At 39.8% G+C, this 27553-nt stretch overlaps 1 protein-coding gene across 1 annotated transcript in view; it reads left to right on the top strand.

Annotated features, from left to right (window-relative positions):
• The window catches only part of Wdr33 (WD repeat domain 33), a 46777-nt gene extending 37984 nt beyond the window's left edge, over positions 1-8793 (top strand). The window contains exons 2-3 of the mRNA XM_068377424.1: positions 8520-8636; positions 8788-8793. Of these exons, the coding sequence (XP_068233525.1) occupies positions 8520-8636; positions 8788-8793 (123 nt within the window). The remainder of the gene's footprint in view (positions 1-8519; positions 8637-8787) is intronic.
• The last annotated feature ends 18760 nt before the right edge of the window (positions 8794-27553 follow it).

Here is a 27553-nt window from a genome sequence, read left to right as displayed (position 1 = left end):
CCTCTTCTTATTCAAGATCTTGTAACACTGCAGTAAATCCATGATGCCTCTGGAAACCCTAGTGAACCTTTCCATGTTAGGATCCTGAGCCTCAAAAGTTGCCAACGCTTGCTTATCTCAGCAAAACCTTTTGACAAGCCCTGCATTGTGAAACCCTTAGGCTCTGGGGTGGGAGTTTCTTCTTCCTCTATGATCTGCTTCTCCAGTTGTATCAAGTCCCCAGCAGATAACTCCCCTCCATGAGATTCCAGCAGCTCTTTAACATCAACCACCTCCATATCCAGATTGATTTTTGTACTCAGGGCAACAATGTTCTTGATAACATGGTCAGTGTGTCCTCAAACCCATAGAAATCATTCACAAATTGAGGGCATAGTTTCCTCCAAACACCATTCATGTTTGTAATCTTCACCTCCTCTCAGGAATCAGCAATGTTCTTCACAGCATCAAGGATGTTGTAGGACTTCCAAAAGTCCTTCAGAGTCAAGTCCTCCTTTGTTTTAGTTGCCTGTAATGCCATAGCAATTGTTCTTCGGAGGTAGTAGAGCTTGAAAGAAGCAATCACTCCTTGGTCCATAGGCTGTAAAAGGGCGGTGGTATTAGGTGGAAGGTAAACCACCTTGACATTAGGGTGAAAGTTTCCCAGTGGGCAGGGTGTCCAGGGGCATTGTCCAACATTATCAACACCTTAAAGGGGATACCCTTTTTGGTGCAATACCGCTCCACACTAGGCACAAAATGGTTGATAAACCAGTTCTCAAGCATTGCAAGTGTCACCCATGCCTTCTTATACGCCTTCCAAAATGCCCTGGAGTTGACTCTTCCAAATGCCCCTGAGTGCCCTTGGATTTTCAGCCTGATTCACCAGCAATGGCTTCAGTTTGAAGTTGCCAGGAGCATTTCCCCCAAGAAGTAAAGTTAGGCTCTCCTTGCTGGCTTTATCACCGGGTGCTGACTTCTCCTTTGCGTTGTACGTGCAGTTAGGCATACACTTCGAAAATAAACCTGTCTCATACACGTTGAACACTTGATAAGCAGAATAACCCCTCTCTCTAATTATCTCAGCCAACACTTTAGGAAATTCACTTGCTGCTTTCTCATCCCCACTAGCAGCTTCACCTTGCACTTTAAGGTAATGGTAATTGGCCCAAGCCTTAAATCGCATAAACCAACCCCTACTAGCCGAAAATTCTTCACTTTCACTTTCTTCCCACCTTTCTTTTTTCAACGCTTCAAACAATCTTTTCGGCTTCTCCTGAATCACCATAAGGCTCAGCGGAATACGCCGTTGATTTTGATCTTCCAACCAAAGCACCAGTAATCTTTCCATTTCAATAATTAAACCACTACGCTGCTTGGTTTTCACTGTTGCTTTCATAGGAGCAGATCCTTTCACATGTTCAACGATGCGCTCTCTATCTTTATGAATGGTAGCCATGGTCGAACGACTAAGGCCAAGTGAGCGGCCAATGTTGTTTTTAGATCGCATAATACTGTCTAATTTCACTTCCATGGTGATGGCCTTTCTTTTCTTTGATGCACTACCATCAGAAGAATCTGCCTTACACTTTGTAACAAAGGACAAGAAGTTCAACCAAAATGGCATATCACTGAAACTGAGTGACGCGACTGACCCCGTCTTCCTCGCCCACAACCACAACAAAGCGTATTCATCCGCTGCACGCTAGAAACTAGTTCGCAACTGTTTACGTCGCTTACAATGCTAACGACGTAAGATGGAATGATGCTTGATATTTTTTTATTTTTATGTGGCGCGTTCGTAACCTTGAAACAGCGTAAGTTGGGACCGTCGTAACCCGAGGGCTCCCTATATACTCTCATTGTACCGATAGTGGAGAGTGCAAATTTCTTTTCCAACATGCGTTTGCCTTAATATTCTCGCGCAGGTGAATCAGACAATTTCAAATCAAACATTACCCTTTTAATTTTTTTTCAACCCCTCAGGCACTGTTGATGACCTCTGGTAATTGATTTAAAGAAAATTCCGTTGACGACTTAGGAACTTAAAAGGCACATTCTTTGAATATTCGATAAAGGGTAATTTTTGGCAACACAGGAAAATAGAAAATCCCACGTGTTACCCAAATTCCATTTGAAGCCAATTATGATGTGCTACTTAAGATATTTGAATGCTACGGATTAATTAAAGAAATTAGAATGAAACTTCAAGATGAAAAATGGGATTCTTTTTTAGTGTTTAATTGTCATGAAGTATTCAATGCAAGCCATAACATTATGAATATTAAAGTAGGTAATGTGAATATTAAGGGTACTCTGTGTGATGGAGTACCTAAAGATCTGGTTTCTACAGACCAGCAGACTGGATTTATAAAGATGCAGAAATAGTTATGCCATCCCAAAGAAAGCCAAAACCAGTATTGTGGCTTATTGCTCAATCTACAGGAGGTACAGAAAATATTTTTTTGATCTTCAAATTTCTTCAGAGGAAGGTAGGAACGATTGCACCTGGAGATATATCTCGATTTGGTGAAAGTTATTTGATAAAGGCCAAGTCCTACACAAAGTCTGTTATATTGTCCAATTTGAAGACAGATGGTGATCATATAAAATTGACAAACCCCATGTAAACTTTAGCAATGGAAGAGGAGATATTGGTTATGTGTCCATTATCAGTGTGCAAAGTACATAAAGTACCTGGAACATCAATGATTATCCTTACTTTCCAAGATGCTGATGTACCTTTCCACATTGACATAGAAAATGAAGGGATTAAAGTTCGACCTTTTAAGCAAGAGCCACTGAAATGTTTTAATTTCTTTAAATTTGGGCATCATTCTAAAGTTTGTAAGAGGGATAAAATTTTTAATACTTGCTCCAAGGTGCTTGAACTGCAACTCCAATCATAAATCTAATGATAGAAGCTGCCCCCAATAAGTTGTTGAACATGTAAATGTGGGGCATGCCAAGAGATTATTGAATAAATCTATTACCTATGCAAAGACATTAAAAACAGGAGAAAAAGTTCCTCGGAGTCATCTAACCCACCTATTACTGTAGGTAGTTCTCAAAAAAGAAATTCACCATCTACTGATAAAGCGCTGCATAATAAGGCAAGAATATCTCTTCCTAAAGATTTACCATTGTGTATCAACAATAAGACATTGCCCACCCCTATCCAACATATCCCCCATTACAAACTATCGTACAGTACTAACCTCTCCCAGGCCATGTCCTTGCCTGATTTGATGGAGATTTCACTTGAAACCAAGTTATCAGGTGCACCGGTAGTTGGGAAGGTACAAAAACCTGGTAGCTCACGCCTTATTAATTGGAAAAGAGAGAGAGCTCCATCTCTTCCTCCTTTCATAAGAAATAGATATGATGTTTTGTCTGTTGGTGTTTCTGATGAACCAGAAGATACTTTAAATAAATTAGAAATTCAAGTTGAGGTCCACCATCCCCCTCAACAATTAGATCAAAAGGACATAAAGAAAATCACAAACCCAATTTTTCAAGACCTCTAATAAAACCACGGGGAAATAGTGTTAGATAAAAAAATTGCTAAAGGGGAAGCGTCGTCCAAAAGTTCTTCCAAATCTCTTCCTCCTTTCATAAGAAATAGATATGATGTTTTGTCTGTTGGTGTTTCTGATGAACCAGAAGATACTTTAAATAAATTAGAAATTCAAGTTGAGGTCCACCATCCCCCTCAACAATTAGATCAAAAGGACATAAAGAAAATCACAAACCCAATTTTTCAAGACCTCTAATAAAACCACGGGGAAATAGTGTTAGATAAAAAAATTGCTAAAGGGGAAGCGTCGTCCAAAAGTTCTTCCAAAACATAAAGCATAATTTTTCCTCCCTTTTGTAATCGAATTGTCAGGGTTGAAGGGCCAAATATGAAGAACTTGAGCTCTTAATTCATGAGCATTCCCCCATAATTGTGTCTACAGGAGAGCAAGTTTGATGCTAATACCCCTTGTCCTTGCGAATATATTAGCTATAGAACACCATATGATCACCGAATAGGGAGATATGGCGAAAGTCTCATATACGTTTGTCGAAATGTTCCCCAAATATCTTTGTCTATTCGTACACCTCTGCAGGCAGTGGTTGTATAGATTGATATAGGGAGATAATATACAATTTGCTCTCTTTACTTGCCTCCCAATGATAATATATCGTAATGATAATTTAGTAGAGGTGATTTAACAGCTTCCTCAACCTTTTCTTTTACTTGGAGATTTGAATGGTAGACATCCTTTGTGGAGTGATGTTTTAGCAAACACCAGTGGCAGTATTATATCATCAGTTGTGGGAACAAGGACGTTGGACTCCTTAATACAGGAGAGCCCACACACTTCCATGTTCAGACAAGTACCTTGTCATGCATTAACCTTTCAATTGCAAGCTCTTAATTGCCTTCTTGATTTCAATTGGAGGACATTAGATGATTGCCATACTAGTGATCATGCACCAATCATTATAAACACCAACAATGGTCCACCTTTACAAAGATCGCCACGGTGGAATCTTGACAAGGCTGACTGGGTTAAATTTTTTTAGCTAAAGTAAAATCGATGGGAGTGCAGAACAGTTTGAAAGTATTGATGATGTCATAGACTTAACTGAATGTAACCTAATGCAGCAGGAATCAATTCGATTCTCAGAACCAAACGATTATCCAAACGACGACCAGTCCGGTTGTGGTCTTCAGTATTAACTGTCTTGCACAGGGCCACCAGAAAATCTTTTGACTAGATTGCTTAGATGCCGTACAGAGGAGAATTTGATAACATACAAAATGTGTAGAGCGCAGTTCCGGCGTGCCATGAAAGAAGCTGCGCCAATTTTGGGTATCTTTTTTTTTCTCTCTCCTTCAGTCAACAGTAGACACCACCATCATCTGTATGGAGGAAAATAAAAAAGATTGCATGCAAATTTACCCCAAACCCACCACCAGTGTTGAAGGTGAACAGTCAGTGTTTGAATGAAGCAAATGATGTTAGCAATGTTCTGGCTGATCATTTCTCAAATGTATCATGCAAGTGTGAAGCAGCTCTTGGTCACCAGTATAGGAGCATTGAAGAAATGAAAGTTTTGAATTTTGCAACAGGCAGGGAAGAGTCGTATAATTCTCCTTTTACTGAAAGAGGAATTGATTCTGCACTTGCTACTTGTCATGACACAGCCCCTTGACCTGATGGAATTCCATATGCAATGATTAAATATGTACCTAATAATGCAAATTTATTTATTTTAAGCAGTACTAACAGAAAATGGCATGATTATAGTTATCCAAATGTTTGGGAACTAGCCATTATTTTAGCCTTCTTTAAACCCAGTAAGGACAAGATTTTAGCAGCAAACTATCGCCCAATTGCATTGACATCTTGTTTATGTAAAATCATAGAGAAGATGGTCAGTGCAAGATTGATGTGTTACTTTGTAAAGAATTGTATTTTATCACCTATTCAGTGTGGATTTAGAAAAATTCCAATGACTGATGTGTGATACGACTTGAGTTCTCTATTTGTGAAGCCTTTGCTTCCAAACAGCACCATGTAACTGTTTTTTTTACCTTGAAAAGCCATATGATACTTCATGAAGATACAGTATACTTAAAACCATTCATGAATTGGGATTTAGAGGAAAGCTACCACTGTTTATTCAATCATTTCATTCACATACTGTTTTCAAGTGAGAGTTGGGGAAACTCTATCTAAGATGAAATATCAGGAAGATTAAGTTCCTCAGGGTAGTGTGCTGTGTGTAACACTATTTGCACTAGCAAATAATGGGATATCTCCAGTCATTCATCAAGATACTCTCTCAACACTATTTTTGGATGATATCACCATATCATTTGCTGGAGCTAAAATGGAAATTGAGTGAAAACTACAACTCTCAATTGACGAAATTATCCAGTGGGCTGATATGAATGGATTTAAGTTTTCAACAAGTAGAAACTCTTTTTGTCAATTTCTGTTGTATTCGGGGAGTACACCCAAACCGGGATATATACATCAAAGGTCAATGGATCCCATGCGTAAGTGAAGCTAGATTTCCAGGGTTGATATTTGATTGTAGGCTTACTTGGGTTCCTCATTTGAAAGCCTTAAAAGTAAAATAACTTGAGGCTTTTAATCTTTCAAAAGTTTTGTCCCAATACATCGTTGGGGGCAGACCGCAAAACTTTTAAAATTGTACTAGCCCTTCATTTCTTCAAAAATTAGTTATGGGTGCGAAATATACTCCTCAGCCACCCCAAGCTGATTACAAATTTTAGATTCTATACCTAATGCTGGTATCAGATTATCCACAGGGGCCTTTAGAACTTTGCCTATCCCAAGCCTCCTTATCGACGCTGGAGAGTTACCTTTAGACCTTTACCGGATGTCTTCTAGTGTTCAATTTTGGTTTAGGTTGCAAAGATTTCCTGAATCTTTAGGTTATCAAACTGCAAACCTTGTAAGGCATTATAGATATTTTGAGTTACACCCATAATTTCTCTAACCTTATGGTTTCCAGGTAATAATGTTATTAGACAGTGTAGATATATGTAGAAATAAAGTGCTCCCATGTGAGAATATTATCAACCCCTCCATGGAAATTGCCGGATATATCTTTTTGTAAATATTTTATTAGCATAAAAAAGAACATGACTGACTTAGAAGCCAGGTTTCTCCTTATGGAAAATGTTGAAGAACACAGGGAATCAACTTTTATACATACTGACGGCTCCAAATCTGATGCTGCCGTTGGATTTGGAGTATAACGTAGTGCTTTTAATTTTTAGTGATGCAAGAAGTGTTCTACAAGCTTTAGAAGGTTTTAATTCCAATAATCTTTTAGTTTTGAAGATTTTAGAGTGGCTTTTAATTATTGACCTGAAAGGTATGATAATTCGATTTTGCTATGTTCCGGCACGTAGGTGCGTCTGGAACTGAGCATGCGGATTCGCTGTCAAAGAGTGCTGCAAAGAGTTGCTACCAAGAAGGTATCCCATTCCCAGAAATGATTTTTTACCCACAATTAAGAATTTTGTTTATAATTGGCAACAGCAGTGGAATAGTTTATTCGAAAATAAGATGAGAGAAATAGGTAATGTTATCCCCTTGGAGGTATAACGGGATGCCCCGAAAGTGGGAGACTACTGTTTGTCCTTGCTGCATTAGTCACACCCGTATGACACGTGAGTTTTTGCTGGCTGCCCAACGTCAACCATATTGCTATGACTGTTTGGTACCATCGACAGTGAGGCATTTGTTAACCGAATTCCCCACATACAATAGTGAGAGAAATAGATATCTGTTTGAGGCTCAAGGTGAAGATGGCAGGTTCATCCTTGCCAAGATTCTTGGACATTGTGTGTTCTACCTTGATAGTGGTATGTTTAGTTTTATTTCAGAAGCAGGTCTTCTGAAAGATATTTAACTTTCAAAATGACATCTTTGATTTTATGGTTCAATTGAATATTCTTTTATTTTTTATTCACAATAAACAATATCAGCATCAATGACCTTAGATGTTAGGATGCCAGAAAACCTCAAATCAATCAATCAATCTACTTTTCTTGTGTTGAAGAAACTTCAATTCATAAGTACGTGAAGTCATACCTCTCCACGAAAGTATCTGCTTACGAAATTTTCACCCTGTGAAAAAAGATGCGAAGATTTTTCTGATTCACATTGCAAAAAATGTTTCATGTTAAGAAAAGAGATTTGCCAGCCAGGTTGAGAATAAAATAGTCGCCCAATAAAAAAAAATTTAAGAAAGGTTGTTCATACAATAGAAAATGTATCTCCCTATAGTAAAGTAAGAGTAACTATAATAGTACAGTACATATTGTACTGTATATTTTGTGTATATACAGTATTTTACTGTATGTATTGTACAATATTATTTTCCATACTATATCTTTTTAATGAAATTTAATGTGGTGTTTTTGTAGGGTTTGGAACGAAGTAGGCGATTTACATGGAAAATGTGATTCGTAACACACATTTTTTACGAAACCAAAGCCACTCTAGAACGAATTAATTTCGTGTTGTGAGGCATTACTGCAGCACACTGTGTATTGATAGTATTTGAATTTGAGAAAAATTAGATTTTGGGCTTCTAGGGCTGAAATTGTTTATTCTACTTGGTTCAGTTCCAAAAATGGGATCATTCTACTTTGGTTCTAAAAAGGGGAGAGTCTGAATGAGCGAGTTTTGTGCCTTGAAGAGATGAGTGTTTCAATATGTATCTTTTTAGTAACAGTAGCACACTTGAGTATTGGAAGTATTCGAACTTGAGAAAAATTAAGTTTTGGACTTCTAAGGCTGAAAGGGTTTATTCTACTTGCTTCATTTAAAAAGTGGGATCATTCTACTTCAGTTCCAAAAAGGGGAGAGTCTGAATGACCGAGTTTTGTGCCTTGAAGAGATGAGTGCTTCAAAATGTACATTTTTAGTAATGTTATAGCTGTGGGAACCATAGAAATCTGTAATTTTTTGGCCACTTTAAATGCTCTTAAATTTTCTTTGCAGTGTCCAATCTTCTGCTTGGCATGGACACCAGAAGGGAGGAGACTTGTTACAGGTGCCTCCTCTGGAGAATTTACACTTTGGAATGGATTAACTTTCAATTTTGAAACAATTCTGCAAGTAAGTTTTATCCTATTCTTAGGCTTATACTGTACTCAGTACAGTATTACTGTGTTCTGTACTATACTGATAACAAAATTTTTGTCGTAAGTGCTCTAATGTAGTTACTTATATGTTGTAGGATACATTGATGACAAAATTATTTTTCCAGATTTAATTACTGTATAACATTTCATTATCAGTTTTATTCATATGATAGCTGCATAAGAATAGATGATTGTGTGTTATTCTCTTGATTTATTATAATCCAAATTTCTGGAAACCAGTTTTCTGACATTTGTTTCATATTCAAGTAATCTTTTATTCATCTGTAATGAATTTACTAATATATTTTATTTCACAACTTCATAATACAAGAATATTGTATCAAATCAACTGGCTGTGTACATTTTGTCTTATTACAGTAAAATCACTTTCATAGTTGATATCGGATTGTGGATGGAATGTGGTGGTATGTATGTTTTTGGATGGCCATAAAATTATTTTTGTGGATCCATTTTGATTCCCAAAAGCGATTAATTGGTAAATCTCTGAAAACCTTTGGGTAAAAGAAAAGATATGTCTCCCTGTTGTAGGTTTACTGATAACCATTGTGCATTCTTTAGTCTCGTGAGGGTGTAGTTTTTTAAGGCATCCTTTTCATAGTTTGATCCTATACAGATACAAACCCTCGTTCTTAAGTAGGAGGTATGATTTTTATGGAGCTGGAACTTTGCTGGTAAAATTTTTGCTCAGCCCTCAATCTTCAAGTGGTTAGGAAACAAGAGACCACCACATAGATGGAAAAACCACATAATGTATGTCCTCTAGGGTCAGTGAATTCTTAGCTCTCCTAATCAGCTAACCACTGCCTACGATCTGTCGACTAACACTCAAATGACGTACAACATTGCTTTCATGTAGTTTACTAACTGCTGATATGATACTGGCTGAAAATGAAGTTACCCCTAGAATACTTACAAGATTATTTTGTAGAATGTGGCATGAAGAAGCAAAACCTGATGAATGGGAATTAGGAGTGTTGGTGAAAATGGCTAAAAAAGGAGACTTGACTGATTGCAATAATTACAGTCATATCACACGACAGTAGTCATGAAAATATATAGTTACCCCCGGCTATTCATGAGTCAACATTCGCGGAATCATGGATTTGCAGGATTTTCTATAGATAAATTATCTACTAGTTATTCGAGAACATTTTATATATTTGTGAAATATGTTTCTTTCATTTCAGTATGTAAATAAGAGATCGTAGCATATTTTTCGTTTAGTCTCTTGCTTATTTATTTACAATTAATTTTGTATTAATACATACATTTTCAAGTTAAAAAACATAATAAACATTACTTTATTGTATTTACACAATGCTACTACACATATCAAACCCATTACTGTTGCAAGAACGTTATTCTTCGTTCGTCCAAATTGGACTTGCTAGCAAAAAATACCATAGTAAAAACAATAATAAAATAATGATAATAATAATGGTCATAAATCGTAAGTGATATAACCTAGATGACAGAGTACCAGATGGGCAATATTAACTTGAAATACCAGCGAAGCGAACAACGCCAAAATGGCTGCCGACACCGAGGAAGGCCAAGCCGCTCCCAAAATTAAAATCCACATTACTGGAAAGAGAACAAATGCCCGGTACAGAAAAAAGCTGTCAAAACAAACTATGGTACTTAACATTGGTAAAGGTGAAGTAGCAGCGTCAGTCATGATGAATTAACGCCAAACACAGGAAAAAACACCGAGAGCACAAACAACACAACTAAGCGAGCAAGTCCAAATCAGAAGGATGTCCTAGAGGGCGCTCGTGTTAGGTGTCGGTGGCGTGGTCCAAGTGTGTTCTCTAGGGCCTCTGTTACGGCCCTTCCCTTTGATGAAGGAATTATCTAAATGGAAGACAGCCTGAGAATAGTGGTAATCACACGCCCCTGTTGTATAAACGACACCCACAAGGTGCTCGCGCGAGGGTAGTAACCTCTGCATTCCATGCTTTTATCTTTCTCTGGTATATTTGGAGGATTTATATCAGAAAAGTGTAAAGAAGGACCCTTTTCACCGGGCGTCACAGGTCTCTTCCCAGAAATAGATTTTTCCTTCGTCAAAATCCCTTTTTTAATTTGGTAAGTAAATATCAGATCATAACATATTTTAACTTTCAATCATGATTATTTATTTACAATTCATTTTACGGCAACAAGTACATATTAAAGTTAAAAAACACAATGAACAGAACTGTATTGTATGTATGAACGCACAATGCTACAGTACTATGCATATCAAAATATAGCGATTTATTTTTCTTTAATTTTGGTAAACAAATAACAGATCAAAATATTTTTTTCCTTTTAATCTAATTATTTATTTACGATGAATCTTATATCAATAACTACATTTTCAAGATAGAAAAGACAGTAAAACAAAACTGTATTGTATGTAGGAATACAAAATGCTACTTTGCATATCGGACACATTGGCAATTTATTTTCTCTTTTATTTTGATAAATAAATAACAGATTGTTACCTATTTTTCTTTTCTAGCCTAAAATTTATTTATTTACAATTAATCTTATATCAATAAAAGGGATTTTGACAAAGGAAAAATCTATTTCTGGGGAGATACCTGTGACGCCTGGTGAAAAGGGTCCTTCTTTACACTTATCTGATATAAATACTTCCAAATATACCAGAGAAAGTCAAAAGCATGGAATGCAGAGGTTACTACCCTCGCACGAGCACCCTGAAGGTGTCGTGTATAAAGCAGGGGCGTGTGAAAACCACTATTCACAGGCTGTCTTCCATTTAGCTAATTCCTTCGTCAAAAGGGATGGGCCGATACAGAGGCACTAGCTACGTTACCTGAACCACACCACCGACGCCCGACGCGAGCGCCATCTGAACAACATCCTTCTGTATTGAACATGATGGCTTGGAAAGGAAAGGGAGGGGTATAACAAGGGAAGGGTTTCACCGGGCGTCACAGGTATCTCCCCAGAAATAGTTTTTTCCTTCGTCAAAATCCCTTTTCTGGGTCGACCTGTGACGCCCGGTGAAAATGTACCAGAGAATGCCTTCCAAGCCCTAAATAAAACTGGAGTAAGAAAACACGAAGTCCCAAAGGTTATTATATTAAGTAATGTCAAAATTATATACAAGATTACAAAAGGTGCCATACTGGAAATAATAATAATATAAAATACATAAAGGGCGATGAAAGGGGAGTACCCCTGGGTCCCAGCATCACAAAAACCAAACCTACATGGCAAATAGAAATGGTAACATAACAGTCTTAAAGGTAAGGCTATACACAGGTAACGGTAAGTAACCAAAGTAACACAATAATGGCAATGTAATCTTAGGGCTAAACGAACCACCCGGAGATGAGGCTCCCAGCTGCAACCGTGGAGAATTTAAGGGCCTGTAAGTTCTTTAAATAGTGGCGTTTGAATACCATAGGGGATTTCCAACCCGTATACTTCTTAAGGTCATCAAAATCCATATTTTGAAAGTAATTGATGGAGGTTGCCACTGACCGGATATCATGAGCATGGGGAAATGATTCCGGGTTAGCTTGTTTAATAAAGTAAAGGATTTGCTGTCTGATACCCTGAATGGAAATAGTGCCTCCTTGTTCTCTGACAAACAAGGGGCCAGACGAGCGGGTGGCAGTTCTACCTAAAAATGCCCGGAGTGTAGTGACTGGACACAGAGAAGTATCCTGGGGAAGAGGGATAATCTTCCAAGGGAACCATCTGTATTGTGGGTCCTCGTTTTTAGCTAGGAAAGCTCTGTCTGGAGAAAGTAGGCCTTCACCTGACGGGAGAAAATCTATATTTTCAGGATTACATGAGAGAGCTGTTAATTCTGAGATTCTAGCACCTGAGGCCAAAGCCGTTAGAAATAAGGTCTTCCTAAGAAGAGTGATGTAGGAGCAGGCTTCATTATCGGTGTCTGAGGCGAGCTTCAGTACGTCGTTCAGAGACCATGAGACCTTTTGTGGACGAACCACAGTTTTGAGCCTAGCACAGGCTTTCGGGATATAGGAAAAATAGGGATCAGCTAAGTCAATATTGAAACCCACGAGGAAGATCTTCTTCAGAGCTGACTTAATCGTGGTTATAGTACTAGCTGCTAGACCCTTGTCAAATAAGGACCTAAAGAATGAGATGACCAGATTAGAGGTCATTCGAGACTCCCCTGAAGACTTTAGGAAATCTGCTAGTTTCTTAACGGCTGAATCATATTGTCTAATTGTGGAGTCCCTCTTGTCTGATTCTATGAAGAGGACATTTTCCGGGTCAATGTTTGCATCTCTGTGGGCAGCAAACTTCATGAAGTCCACAAAGTTAGGGTTTGGGCTATCCTTGAGGAATCTGACACAGTCTGTGTTTGGACTACCTGGGTCAGCTTGGGGAATGGGATCCGGAAGGGACGGAGTTTCAACTTGAGTAGGAGAGGAAACCAACTGCTTTTTGGCCAATTTGGTGCTACCAGAGCCACTATTCCGCGGAAGGAGCGTAGCTTTGGTAAAACTTTCATCAGAAGATTCACCGGAGGGAACAGGTAAATCTTCTGCCAATGGTTCCAATCCAGGGTCAGTGCATCCATAGCATAGGCCTAATGGTCCAGGTTCGGGGCTACATAACAGGGAAGTTTGTGGTTCAGTTGTGTTGCAAATAAATCCACCTGAAGACCGGGAACCAGCCTGGATATCCACCGGAAAGAATTCACGTCTAGAGACCATTCTGACTCCAGTGGTTTTGTCCTGGATAGTGAGTCCGCTATCACATTCTGGACTCCTGCTAGGTGAGAAGCCGACAGGAACCAGTTCTTTTCCAATGCCAAGGTAAAAATAATAACTAGGACTTGATTCAGGTTGGGAGATTTTGATCCGCCTCTGTTTATGCAGTGTACTACTGCTGTGCTGTCAGAGACTATCCTGACATGGGTGGACCGTGGAGGGGAGAGACGTTTGAGAGTGAGGAGTACTGCCATGGCTTTCAGCACGTTGATGTGGAAGTGTTTCATGGCAGGGGACCAGGAGCCCTGAAACATCCGTTGTTTGTGGTAGCCCCCCCAGCCACTGAGAGATGCGTCTGTGTGAATCGTCACTTGTGGAGGAGGGAATTGCAGAGGAACCGATTTGGAAAGGTTCTCTGGTTTTGACCATGGTCGGAGTCTCTTTATCAGGATTGAGGGGATCTTCGATATCTCGTCTCGTAGACTTATGGTAGCTCTCTTTCTCCAAACTCGATTGATGTCCTTGAGTTTGGCTTTCAGAAGGAGGTCTGTCACTGAGGCGAATTGGAGTAAGCCTAGAACTCGTTCCAAGGCTCTCCGTGACATCTGTTTGTTCTTGAGGAAGTTCTTGGTTTTGTACGCTATCTCTTTGACCTTTTTGGGAGGAAGAGACAGTTTGTGATTTGAGAGGTCCCAGCGGATGCCTAACCAATCGAAGTGGCTTGATGGTTGAAGACAAGACTTTTGTAGGTTGACCTTGAACCCCAGTTTGTTGAGAAACTGAAGCACTTTGGTTGTAGCCTTGTTGCATTCCGGGACCAACCGAGCCCAGATGAGCCAATCGTCCAGATAAGCGATTACCATGATCCCTTGTCCCCTGAGTTGTTCCAATACTGTTTCCCCCAGTTTTGTAAATATCCTGGGGGCTATGCTGAGGCCGAAGGGCATGACTTTGAAGGCGTAAGCTTTCTTGCCTAGACGGAAGCCTAGGTAAGGAGAGAAGTTTCGTGCTACTGGGACGTGATAATAGGCGTCGGTAAGATCAATAGAGGTGGTGACGGCCCCACGGGGAAGTAAGGTCCGTATCTGAGAGACAGTCAGCATACGGAACTTGTCGCAAAGAATGTAAGAATTCAGTTTGGACAAGTCCAGGACCACTCTTAACGCCGAAGAGTCTTTCTTGGGAAATGTGAAGAGGCGTCCTTGGAATTTCAGTGACTGAACCCTCTTTATCGCATTTTTCTTGAGTAACTCCGTGGTGTATTCTTCCAAGATGGGAGTGGGTTTCTGGAAGAAGGTTGCTGTCGGAGGTGGAGATCCGTGCGACCACTTCCATCCTAGGCCTTTGGAGACTATGCTGTGAGCCCAAGGACTGAAGGTCCATTGGTCCCGGAAATGATATAGTCTCCCCCCTACCTGACTCACTGCATTGTGTCGAGGTGAATTTAGCTCCACGTCCTCCTCGGGGATCCCTGGTCCTAGGTCCGCCTCGCTGGCGGAACTGACCTCTACCCTTGTTGCTGCCTCTAGCGTACCCTCAAAAGGAAGCCGAGGTCTCATAGGCAGGGTTGAAGGCAGGGGAGGTCATCCAAGAAGCCATGGGAGTTGCTTGGGTACCTTGAGGTGCCGGAAGGAAAACAATCTGTTGAGGCTGAGGAGCTTGTGGAGGAGCCATCTTAGAGGTAGAGGGAGTCGATGAGTGAGGGCCCTGAGGTTGATGGAATTGGCCACGGTTAGATTTAAACGAAGTATAGGGCCTTTGTCGTTTCTTAGAAAAGGGTTGTCTCTTTTTTTTGAAAGGCCCCATCGAACCTGTAGGTTCTGATTAGCCCTCGCTGCATCCTGGAGGACCTTGTCGACTTCTTGGGGGAAGAGTGTCTTACCCCAGCAGGAGGAGGCGATGAGTCTATTTGGTTCATGTCTAATGGAGGCCTCGGAAAGAACATGCTTTCTGCAGTTCGTCCGGGCTGTCCAGAAATCATGCAGGTCCACTTGAAACGTCTGGAGCAAATTCTTCGCAAAGACGCGGAAGATGGGCTCATCATTGTACAGGGAGGACAACAACTCCGTAAACACTATGGAATGGAGAGATCTAGCCAGCCTGTTTCTAGCGTCAAGCTCCGATTAAAGGGGGTGGTCCGGCAACTTGGGAAGTCTCTCAGAGAACAGCGAGGACGCGCAGTCTGGATCTAGCTTCCCCACCGTAAAGGTAGCAGATGTATCATTCCAGATGCCCGAAAGCGGCTGGAACGAGCATAGAGGTGGGGTCCGTCTCCTTCAAGATAGGCATAGGTGAGCTTTCCTTGACTGATTGTATAGTCAATTCGGCCACCTTATCCACAAGCGGGGAGGCGATGGATGGGGGAGCCGTAAAGATGGTATAGGCTCCCTTATGAGGGGTCAGTTTAGAATTAACACATCCCCAGTCAGTGAGAGCCCGGGCCCAGACAGCTTGGGCCTGTTCCTTAGGGAAAATCACGGTTTCCTTAGGAACCTTATCCATCCGAACAAGAGCGTGTTCTTTCAGCCGGACGAAACCGTTAAATGGGAATTGGAGACCAGGAGGGTAAAACTCCAGATCATCTAGAGGACGGGTCCCCAATCCCTCTAGCGTCAGGGTACCATCTAGGTACGGAGCATGCCTAGCGAACCGCCACGGATTATTTTTATTAAAGGGTGGTAGCTTAGACGTGTCTGGGGCTGTAGGTGGGGGTACCTGAGACCCAGTACGGAGGAGGCTCGATACCATATCCCTCAACTCCGTTATAGAACCCGCTTGTTGTTTAATTTGCAAGTGTACCAGTTCCTTCACCTGTGACTGCATGAAATCCTTGAGGGCACTAAGTGTTAACGGAGGCTCCGAAGAACTACTCTCACCTGAAGCCTTGGTCTTAGCGGACTTGCTTTTGTGTCCTTTGGGAGGCGAAGTAGTTTTGGTAGGGATGTCAGGAGTCGATGAAGGTCCAGGGACCGGAGATACGGAAATTGGCGAAGCTGAAGTGCTATGAAGTATTTTGGGTTTGCGAAGCGGCTTCACCTTGGGTCGAACAGATAGAGAGGGATCCCAAGATGAAGTCTGAGGCTTATCAAAGCCGAGGAAAGATGAGGAAGAGGAAGGAGTAGGTGAGAGAAAGGGATCTGCCAACTCAACACCACTAACCTGCTCGTCCATTGGTTCGACGTTGATATCCAGGGCGGAGACGTCTCCTGAGAGCTGGTTATCTTCCTCCAGAGGGATAGCCTCCCTGATAGCTTCAATCATGGGAGCGGCTAGGGCTGAAGGTACTGCCGCTGAGGAGGAGCCTGGAAAAAGACGGGAGGCCAGGTCACTGTCAAGGAGATAAGGGCAGCCGGTGGGGGCGTTTCTTCCAAACCCTGGCACCCAGGGCCGGAGGCTGGATTTGGCGGCCCGGAGTGCATCCTCATCAGCCTGGAAGTGGTAAAATACATTAGAACTAAGGAAAAAGTTAACGTATTTCCAAATATAAAACAGTAAGATACATCTCAAAAATTGATAATAGAACACTGAATTGAAATTCAATATTATAATCATAGAAGAAACAGTAGAAATAGAGATCTTACATCATCATTAAGCAAGACCGTTGAGAGGTCGTAGCACAAGGTGCAAGCCTCCGGGAACCAGACCATGTAGGGGGCCTGGCCCGGTTCACGGATGAAGGAGATCGCACAGTGGGCGTGGGATTGGCAGACATCGTGGTCTATCGGATCCGTAAAGGAGGCGGCGCAATCCTTGACGGCACAACGGACTTTCTGTAATAAAAAGGTTAAATAAATTAAGACGCTCCCGGAGACTAAAATAACATGAAAATTATAGAGAGTTTGGGAGGAATATGGTGTGCATGTAAGGTTCGTACTAAAAAAGGGGCCGGAGCCCCATTGTAATTTCTAAACTGGTGAGATTTAAACTACTCCGTAGTGCGCCGGAGCAAAATGTATATATGGGCTGGAGCCTCTGGGTAATTACAGCTAACATGTAGGCTAGTGCGTGAAAGAGCGCCGGAACGAGCCGGAGATCTTGGGTAAGGTCCTAGATAATAAAAATAAAATCTAACGTGTGACTGATCTTCGAAAAGATATCCGTAATGTAACCGGCGTTGGACAGGATGATGATGATGATGATGAAGTACATATTTAAGTTGAAGATTACAATGAACTGCTGCCTGGTATACACAAACGCACAATGTTACTACGTATGCATATCAAACGTATTAGCCATTTATTTTTCTTTCATTTTCGTAAATAAATAACAGATTGTAACATGTCTCCCTTTAGTCTCATGATTATTTATTTACAATTAATTTTATATCATTGAGTACATGTTCAAGTTAGAAAACCCTCTTGATGAGAGAATGCCTTGATAAAGTCATTGAGCTTCAGCATGGCATATCAATCCTGTGCTGAAACTTGGTGACGGGCAAGAGGGCTCTCGAACTTGGTGAAATTATTTCCCCAGTTCGAATCTAAATTTCTCTCTTTCGTCTTTTTCTTTCTCTCAATATTACTTCGACCTTCTCCTAATTTTATAAACTTTCTTTCGTGTTGCTTTCCAAACTCTATAAGAAAAAATTTCCTTCATTATGTATGTGTATATATTATGTACATATATTTATTTTTTTTTCCCTATAGCTTTGATGTTTCTACATACATTGTAGCCCCGGTGTGGATGTTTCTACATCCGTTATTGTTGCCTGCTTCGATGAATGGGAGGTGTCACGGTTGGGAGGTATTGGCATGCAAAGCTATGTGTGAGTATTGGATGATATCAGCCATCTCGAAGATGGTTTTGACCTTTTTGGCGGAACTATTCTCAAGTGTTGGGTCTTCGTAATCCAGGGGGATCCAATGCTTGGGGTAGGACTAGGCTTTTGGCCAGAAGCCCATCATTACAGATATGGGGAGGATGATTCCATAGTTTCTTGGTCTCAGTCATAACAGGCGGGTTCAGCTTACTCCTGTGCCTCTATATCTGTTTTGGTGCTATCCTTCGTGTAGGGTATGGCGTGGACCATCTGGGAAGTATATTCTCATTGTGCCAATAGTGGAGAATGCAAATTTCCTTTTCAACATGTGATGCCTTAGTATTCTCGAGCAGGTGAATCAAACTCATACTTTTTCTTTCTCAATACTTATAGAATCTTCAAACAACGAACCCCATCCCCTGGATACGCTGACTCTTCCCCTGCACTGTTGATGACCCCTGGCAAGTGTCTATTAAGGAAAATTCTGTTGATGGTCTTGGAACTGGAAAGGACCGTTCTACTGATATTCCAAAATAGTAATTTGGGTAACAAGGAAACTTCGAATCTTTCATATTACCCAAATTCCAATCGACACAAATTATGATAACCTATATAAGGTATTTGAGTGCTATGGTTCTATAAAAGAGGATGAAACTTGAAGATGATAAATGGGATTCATGGATATCTTACAGTAGTCATGATGGAGCATTTGAAGCAATAAGTAACATGAATAATATTGAAATTAATAACTTGAATGTAGTGGTTGCTCTCTGTGATAAGGTACCAAAGGATTTAGATGTATATAGGCCTGCTGACTTGTTAGAAAAAGACGCTAATTTAGTTATGCATTCCCAGAGAAAGCCAAAACGACCAATGTGGCTTGTAGCTGAATCAAAGGGGGTTACAGGGAATTATTTTTAAATATGCGAATTAATTCAGAAAAAAAGCAGGAACTATTGCACCTGGAGATATATCTCGTTTTGGAAAAAATAGTTTCCTTATCCATGCCAAATCAAGCACACTATCTGTAATACTGTCCAAACTAAATACAGCTAACGATGATATTAAGTTAGATGTCAAACCCCACCTAAATTTTAGTTACGGAAGGAGAGTAGTTTTTAACAGAGATATGTATGAATTTACAGAGGAGGAGATACTGGCCATGTGTCCACTAAATTTATGGAAAGTGCATAAGACTCCTGGAACGTCAATGATTATACATTCCAGGATGCTGATGTGCCTTTCCATATTACTATTGAAAATAAAATAATTAAAGTACGACCATTCAAGCAGAAGCCACCGCAGTATTTTAATTGTTTTAAATTTGGACACCCGTCTAAGGTTTGAAAAAATGAGAAAATGTGGTATTTGCTCCAAATATTACCGAGAATGTGCACTTGGAGAGAGGTGTTCAAATTGCAACTTGAATCATAAATCCACAGGGAAGAGCTGCGACCTTTATAAGTTGGAAGAAGCTGCCCTTAACAAATCTAGTGTGGGACATGCCAAAAGACTATTAAACAAATCAAATAGCTATGCTAATGCATTAAAATTAAACTCTCCTAGTACTGCCAATAGCTCTAGAAAAAGAAATATACCCTCTGATAAAATGTCAAATGACAAGGTAAGCATATTACCTCCTGAGGCTTTACCACAGTGTATTAACACTAGGGCATTGCCCATTTCTATACAGCCTTTGTCCCCCATTACAAAAACTAGCACAAACGTCTCTCAGGCTATTTTTTGCTTGATTTGATGGAGATTCCACAAAAAACCAACTTACCTGATGCACCTGTAGTGGGAAAGGTGCAAAAACCCAGAATCCCACCATCTATTAATCATAAAAGAGAGAGACCTCCATCTCTCTCAACCCCCTCCATTAGAAACCTTAAAGTTATGATATCAAATAAATTTGATGTTTTGTCGGTTGATGTTTCTAATGAACCAGAAGATAAACTGAATAAATCAGAAATTCAAGTTGAGGTCTACCATCCGCCTCAACATATAGATCAAAATGACACAAAGAAAAACAAACATTAAACCCAATATATCAAGACCATCTCTGAAGAAACCTTCAGGTAATAATGTTAGATTAAAAAATGCTAATGTGAAGACCTCATCCAAGATGTCTTCCAGAAATAATCTATAGTTTTCTCCATTTTGCAATGGAATTGACAGGGTTTAAGGGCCAAATATGAAGAACTTAAGATCCTAATTCATGAACTTTCCCCCATAATTGTATATCTACAGGAAAGTAAGCTTAATGCTAACACTCCTAGTCCTCGAGAGTATGTTAACTATAAAACACAATACATGTATAATCAACAAGCAGGGAGCCATGGCGGAAGTCTCATATACTGTATGTTCGTCGAGATGTTCCCCAAATACCTTTGTCTATTTGTACACCACTGCAGGCAGTGGCTGTACAAATTGATATAGGGAGAAAATATACAATATGCTCTCTGTACTTACCTCCAAATGATATTTTATATGATGATTTAATAGAGGTCTTTCAACAACTCCCTCAACCTTTTCTCTTCCCGGGAGATATGAATGGTAGACATCCTTTATGGGGTGATGTTTTGGAAAACACAAGGGGCAATATTATCTCCTCAATAGTGGAGAATGAGGATGTCGGACTCCTTAATACAGGAGAGCCCACGCATTTCCATGTTCAGACAGGTACCTTGTCATGCATTGACCTGTCAATTGCAAGCTCTAACTGCCTTCTTGATTTCAATTGGAGGATATTAGATGATTGGCATACTAGTGATCATGCACCAATCATTATAAACACCAACACTGGTCCACCTTTACAAAGATCTCCACAATGGAATCTTGATAAGGCGGACTGCGCTAGGTTTCGTGTGCTAAGTGAAATTGAAGGAAATGCAGAACAGTTTCAAAATATTGATGATGCCGTAGACCCACTGAATGGAACCCTTCATACAGCAGGAGTTAATTCAATTCCCAAAACAACAGGGTTATCAAAATGACAACCAGTCCCCTGGTGGTCTTCAGAACTAACTGCACAGAGCCACAAGAAGGTCTTTAACTCGATTTGTATACACCGCACTGAGGGCAACTGAATTATATACAAGAAATGTATTGCACAGTTCCGTTGTGCCATGAAGGAAGCTAGGCGCTATTAACAGTAGAACACCACCGTCTGCTGTGTTGAGAAAAATAAAAAAATTGCTGGCAAATTTACCCCAAACCCACCACCAGTGTTGAAGGTGACTGAAGCAAATGATGTCAGCAATGCCGTGGCTGACCATTTCTCAAATGTATCATGCAAGTGTGAAGGAGCTCCTGGTCACCAGTACAGTATATGAGCAATGAAGAAAAGAAAATTTTAGATTTTGTAACAGGAAGGGAAGAGTCATATAATTCTTCTTTTACTGAAAGATAATTTGATTCCGCTCTTATTAATTGTACCGATACAGCCCCTGGACCCGATGGAATTCCATATGCAACAATAATTAAACACGTACATTTTAATGCAAAGTTATTTATTTTAAGCATTATTAATAGAGTATGGCATGATCATAGTTATCCAAGTGTTTGGGAAGTAGCCATTATTTTAGCCTTTTTTAAAACCCGGTAAGGACAAGTTTTTAGCAGCAAACTACCGACCTATTGCATTGACATCTTGTTTATGTAAAATCATGGAGAAGATGGTCTATGCAAGACTGATTTTGTACCCTGAAAAGAAGGGTATTTTATCACCGATTCAATATGGATTCAGAAAAATGCACTCGACTGATGTGTTGATACGACTTGAGTCCTCTAAATGTGAAGCCTATGCTTCCTAAAGGCACCATGTGAGTCTTTTTTTACCTTTAAAAGGCATATGATACGGTATACTTAAAACAATTCATGAATTAGGAATAAGAGTAGAGCTACCACTAATTATTCAGTCATTTCTTTCACATAGCATATTTCAAGTGAGAGGGGGGGGGAAGCTTTATCAGAGAGTAAATGTCAGGAAGCAATAGTTCCTCAGGGTAGAGTGCTGAGTGTAACCCTCTTCGCACTAGGAATTAATGGGATATCTTCAGTCATTCCCAGGAATGTTCTCTCAACATTATTTGTGGATGATCTCTCCATATCATTTGCTGGAACTAGAATGGCAATGGTTGAGAGAAAACTACAACTCTCAATTGACAGAATTACTCAGTGGGGCGATATTATTGGATTTAAGTTCTAGACAAGTAAAACTACTATTGTCCATTTTTGTTGTTTCCGGGGAGTACATCCAGACCCGGATATATACATTAAAGGTCAACGTGTCCCATGTGTAAGTGAAGCTAAATTTTTAGTTACGATATTTGATTGTAGGCTTACATGGGTGTCTCACTTAAAAGTGTTAAAAGCTAAATGTCTTGAGGCTCTTGAATCTTTTAAAAGTATTGTCCCATACATCATGGGGGCCAGACCGCAATACTAGTTTGAAATTATACAAGGCCCTGATTTTTTTTCAAAATTAGTTATGGATGTGAAATATACTCTTCAGCCACCCCAAGTCGATTAAAGATATTAGATTCAATACATCATGCTGGTATTAGATTGTCCACTGGAGCATTTAGAACTTTGCTTATTACAAGTATCCATGTTGATGCTGGAAAATTACCTCTAGACCTTTACTGAATGTCTTCTATTGTTTGGTATTGGGTTAGGTTGCAAAGACTCCCTAATTCTGTAGCCTTTTAGACTATAAGCTTTGTAAGACACATCATACTTTGAGTTGCACCGTAAATCTCCACAGTCTTATGGCTTTCGGGTGAAACAATTATTAAACAGTCTTGATATGATTAGAATTAAGGTGCTTCCATTTAATATCATCAATGCCTCCATGGAAATTACCAGAGGTACCTTTTTGTAAATACTTTATTGCAGTTAAGAAGAATATGATCGACTTGGAATTAAGGTCTCTTTTTATAGAACATGTTGCAGAACATAGGGGATCGACTTTTATGTACTGTATACTGATGGCTCCAAATCTGATGCTGGTGTTGGATTTGGAGTACATAGTAATAGTTTTAATTGTAAAGGTGCCCCTTCTCTAACAGCTTCCATATATACTGCCAAACTGTATGGCATAATGACCGCTATTGAGAAAATCGCGTTGGAGAAGGAGGGTAATTTTACTATTTTTAGTGATGCAAGGAGTGTCCAAGCTTTATAAGTTTTTAATTCTATTAACCCTCTAGTTTTATAGATTTTAGAATGGCTTTTTATTATTGGTTGGAGAGGTATAATGGTTCAAGTTTGTTTGGGTTTCAGCACATGTAGGAATGTCTGGGAATGAGAATGCAGATTTACTGGCGAAGAATACTGCATCCGAGTTGCTACCAAGAAGGTATCCCATTCCCTTTAATGATTTCCTATATAACATCAAGAAATTGTTTTGTAATAATTGGCAACAGCACTGGGATAGTCTAGATTGCAATAAGATGAGAGAAGTAACAAATGTCATATCTCCTTGGAGATATAACAGGATGCCCCGAAAGTAGGAGACGTCTCTTTTTCGTCTCCGCATTGGTCACACACGGTTGACACAGGAGTTTCTTCTGAAGGGCCATCAACAACCGTATTGCGACGACTGTTTGGTACCTTCAGCAGCGATGCATATTTTGACGGAATGCCCCAATTATAGTAACTTAACAAATAAATATCTGTTTGAGGCTCGAGGTGAGGATGACAGGTTCTGCCTGATCCATGATGTGTCGTACAATGCTAGTTGCATTTTTAAATTGGTATCAGAAGCAGGTCTTCTTAATGCTATTTAACTTTTTGAACATATTTCCTTCTAGTGGAATTTTTGAATTTATATCAGAATCAGGTCTTCTTGATGCTATTTGACTTTTATAACATATTTACTTCTCTGGTTTTAATTGAATATTCTTTTAATCTTTATTTATAATAAACGATATCGGCGTCAATGACCTTCGATGCCAGAGAACTTCAAATCAATCAGTCAATCAATCAAATTAAAAAAAAAATAGACAGTACTTTCAGTATGTGCGAACACAATTTTAATACATGTATATCAAATACATTAGCAAATTATATTTCTTACATTTCAATAAGTAAATAACAGGTTGTAACAGTTCTTCCTTTTATTTACAATTAATTTTAGAGCAATCTACATTTTTAAGTTGAAAAACACAATAAACTGTAAGGTATTGTATGAATGAAAGCACAATATCTCTCTCTCTCTCTCTCTCTCTCTCTCTCTCTCTCTCTCTCTTTTACTATATAAGGGTGAGGGAGATGTGCATGAGTGTTGTAATTCAAGGGGTATCAATTTGTTGAGTGTGGTTGGAAAAGTGTATGGTAGAGTACTGATTATTAGGATTAAGGATAAAACCGAGAATGCAATCTTAGAGGTTTTAGAAGAGGTAGGGTATGTATGAATCAGATTTTTACATTTAGGCAGATATGCAAGAAATATTTAGCAAAAGGTAAGGAGGTGTATGTTACATTTATGGATCTGCAGAAAGCGTATGATAGAGTTCATAGGGAAGCGATGTGGAATGTGATGAGGTTATATGAAATTGGTGGAGGATTGTTGCAAGTAGTGAAAAGTTTCTACAAAGGTAGTAGTGGGGCTGAGACAGGGATGTGTTATGTCGCCATGGATGTTTAACTTGTATGTTGATGGAGTGGTGAGATAGGTGAAGGCTTGAGTGCTTGGACGAGGATTCAAACTGTTAGACGAGAATGATCATGAATGGGACTTAAATCAGTATGTTTGCAGATGATACTGTACTGGTTGCAGATGCGGAAGAAAAGCGTGGCCGAATAGTGACTGAATTTGGAAGGGTATGTCAGAAAAGGAAGTTGAGAGTTAATGTTGGTAATTGTAAGGTTATGAGATGTATGAGAAAGGAAGGTGGTGCGAGGTTGAATGTCATGTTAAATGGAGAGTTACTTGAGGAGGTGGATCAGTTAGTACTTGGGGTCTGTTGTTGCAGCAAATATTGGAGTGGAAGCAGAACTACGTCAGAGAATGAATGAAGGATGCAAAGTGTTGGGGGCAGTGACGGGAGTGGTAAAGAATATAGGGTTGGGCATGAATGTAAAGAGTTCTGTATGAGAAAGTGATTGTACCAACTGTGATGTATGGATTGAAGTTGTGGGGAATGAAAGTGACAGAGAGACAGAAATGGAATGTGTATGAGATGAAGTGTCTAAGGAGTATGGCTGGTGTATCTCGAGTAAATAGGGTCAAGAACAAAGTAGTGAGGGTGAGAACGGGTGTAAGAAATGAGTTAGCAGCTAGAGTGGATATGAATGTGTTGAGGTGGTTTGGCCAAGTTGAGAGAGTGGAAAATGGCTGTCTGTAAAGAAGGTGATGAATGCTAGAGTTGATGGGAGAAGTACAAGAGGAAGGCCAAGGTTTGGGTGGTTAGATGGAGTGAAGTAAGCTCTGGGTGATAGGAGGATAAATGTGAGAGAGGCAAGAGAGCGTGCTAGAAATAGGAATGAATGGCGAGCGATTGTGACGCAGTTCTTGTATGCCCTGCTGTTTCCTCCGGTTGCCGTGGATGACTGCGGAGGTAGCAGCAGTAGGGAATTCAGGGTTATGTAGCTTCATCTGTGGTGGATAACGTGGGAGGTTGGTCTGTGGCACCTTAGCAGTACCAGATGAACTCGGTTGCGTCCTATGTCAGCTTGGGAGGAACGTAGAGAACAAAGGTCCCATTTTTTTTCATTTGTTTGATGTTAGTTACCCCTCTTAATAGGGAGAATTGCCTTGGTATATGTAAAAAACACAATGAACTGTAAGGTATTTTGTGAATGAAGGCACAATGCCTCTCTCTCTCTCTCTCTCTCTCTCTCTCTCTCTTACTCTCTCTCTCTCTCTCTCTCTCTCTCTCTCTCTGAGAGTTGAAAAAAGAAACGAACAGTACTTTCTGGTATGTACGAACACAATTGTAATACACATGCATATCGAACACATTAGCGATTCATTTTTCTTTCTTTTCAATAAGTTAATAACAGATTTTAACATTTCCTCTTTATATTTACAATTAATTTCATATTAACCTGTACATTTTTAAATTTAAAAACACAATGAACTATAAGGTATTTTGTGAACGAAGGCACAATGCCTCTCTCTCTCTCTCTCTCTCTCTCTCTCTCTCTCTGTTCAAGTTGAAAAAAGAACCATCAGTACTTTCTGGTATGTACAAACACAATTTTGATACATGTGCATATCGAACACAGCGATTTATTTTTCTTTCATTTCAATAAGTAAATAACAGATTGTAACATTTCTTCCTTTTATGTTCAGCTAATTTTATAACAATCTGTACATTTTTAAATTAAAAAAACACATTGAACTGTAAGGTATTGTATAAACGAAGGCACAATACCTACTCTCTCTCTCTCTCTCTCTCTCTCTCTCTCTCTCTCTCTCTCTCTCTCTCTCTCTCTCTCTCTCTCTCTCTCTCTCTCTCTCATTTGAAGAATGGCTGCAGAGTAATAGTGAAGAGAAGCATGAAAGATATAGAGAGAAAAATGTGGAAGTAAAGCACAAGGTAACCGAGGTAAAGAGAGTAGCTGACCTGCAGTGGGGTCAGGGATTGGGTCATTCATATGAAGAGAATAAGAAGAAGTTTTGGAAAAAAAGTGAAGAGAGTAAGGAAGGCTGGTTTGAGAATTGAAGAGACAGTGAAAGATGGAAATGGGAGGTTGTTGAAAGGAAAGGAGGCAAGGAAAAGGTGGGCGGAATATTTTGAAAGTTTACTGAATGTTGCGGATAATAGGGAGGCAGACATAATTGCTGTTGCAGGTGTTGAGGTGAATGTGATTGGAGATGAGAATGAGAGAGGGAGATTACAAAAGAGGAAGTGAGGAGAGCACTAGATGAAACGAGAGTAGGAAAAGCACCTTGTTATGGATGGTGTGAGAGCTATGTTGTTGGAGGAGGGGGTTGTGATTGTACTCTTAATGGTTGGGGAGATTGTATGTGTGTTTTGTATTGTCATTGGTACCAGTATATTGGGTTTGTGCATGTATTGTACCACTATATAAGGGTGAGGGAGATGTGCATTAGTGTTGTAATTCAAGGGGTATTAGTTTGTTGAGTGTGGCTGGAAAAGTGTATGGTAGAGTACTGATTATTAGGATGAAGGATAAAACAGAGAATGCAATCCTAGAGGTACTGGGTGATTTTAGAAGAGGTAGGGGATGTATGAATCAGATCTTTACAGTTAGGCAGATATGCAAGAAATATTTAGCAAAAGGTAAGGAGGTGTATGTTAAGTTTATGGATATGCAGAAAACGTATGATAGAGTTCATAGGGAAGCGATGTGGAATGTGATGAGGTTATATGAAATTGGTGGAAGATTGTTGCAAGTAGTGAAAAGTTTCTACAAAGGTAGTAAAGTATG

This window comes from Palaemon carinicauda, chromosome 7 (genome assembly GCF_036898095.1).
Source record: "Palaemon carinicauda isolate YSFRI2023 chromosome 7, ASM3689809v2, whole genome shotgun sequence".
Taxonomy (NCBI): domain Eukaryota; kingdom Metazoa; phylum Arthropoda; class Malacostraca; order Decapoda; family Palaemonidae; genus Palaemon; species Palaemon carinicauda.
Note: the sequence above shows the minus strand (reverse complement) of the source record. Positions and strands in the feature narration are given on the sequence as shown.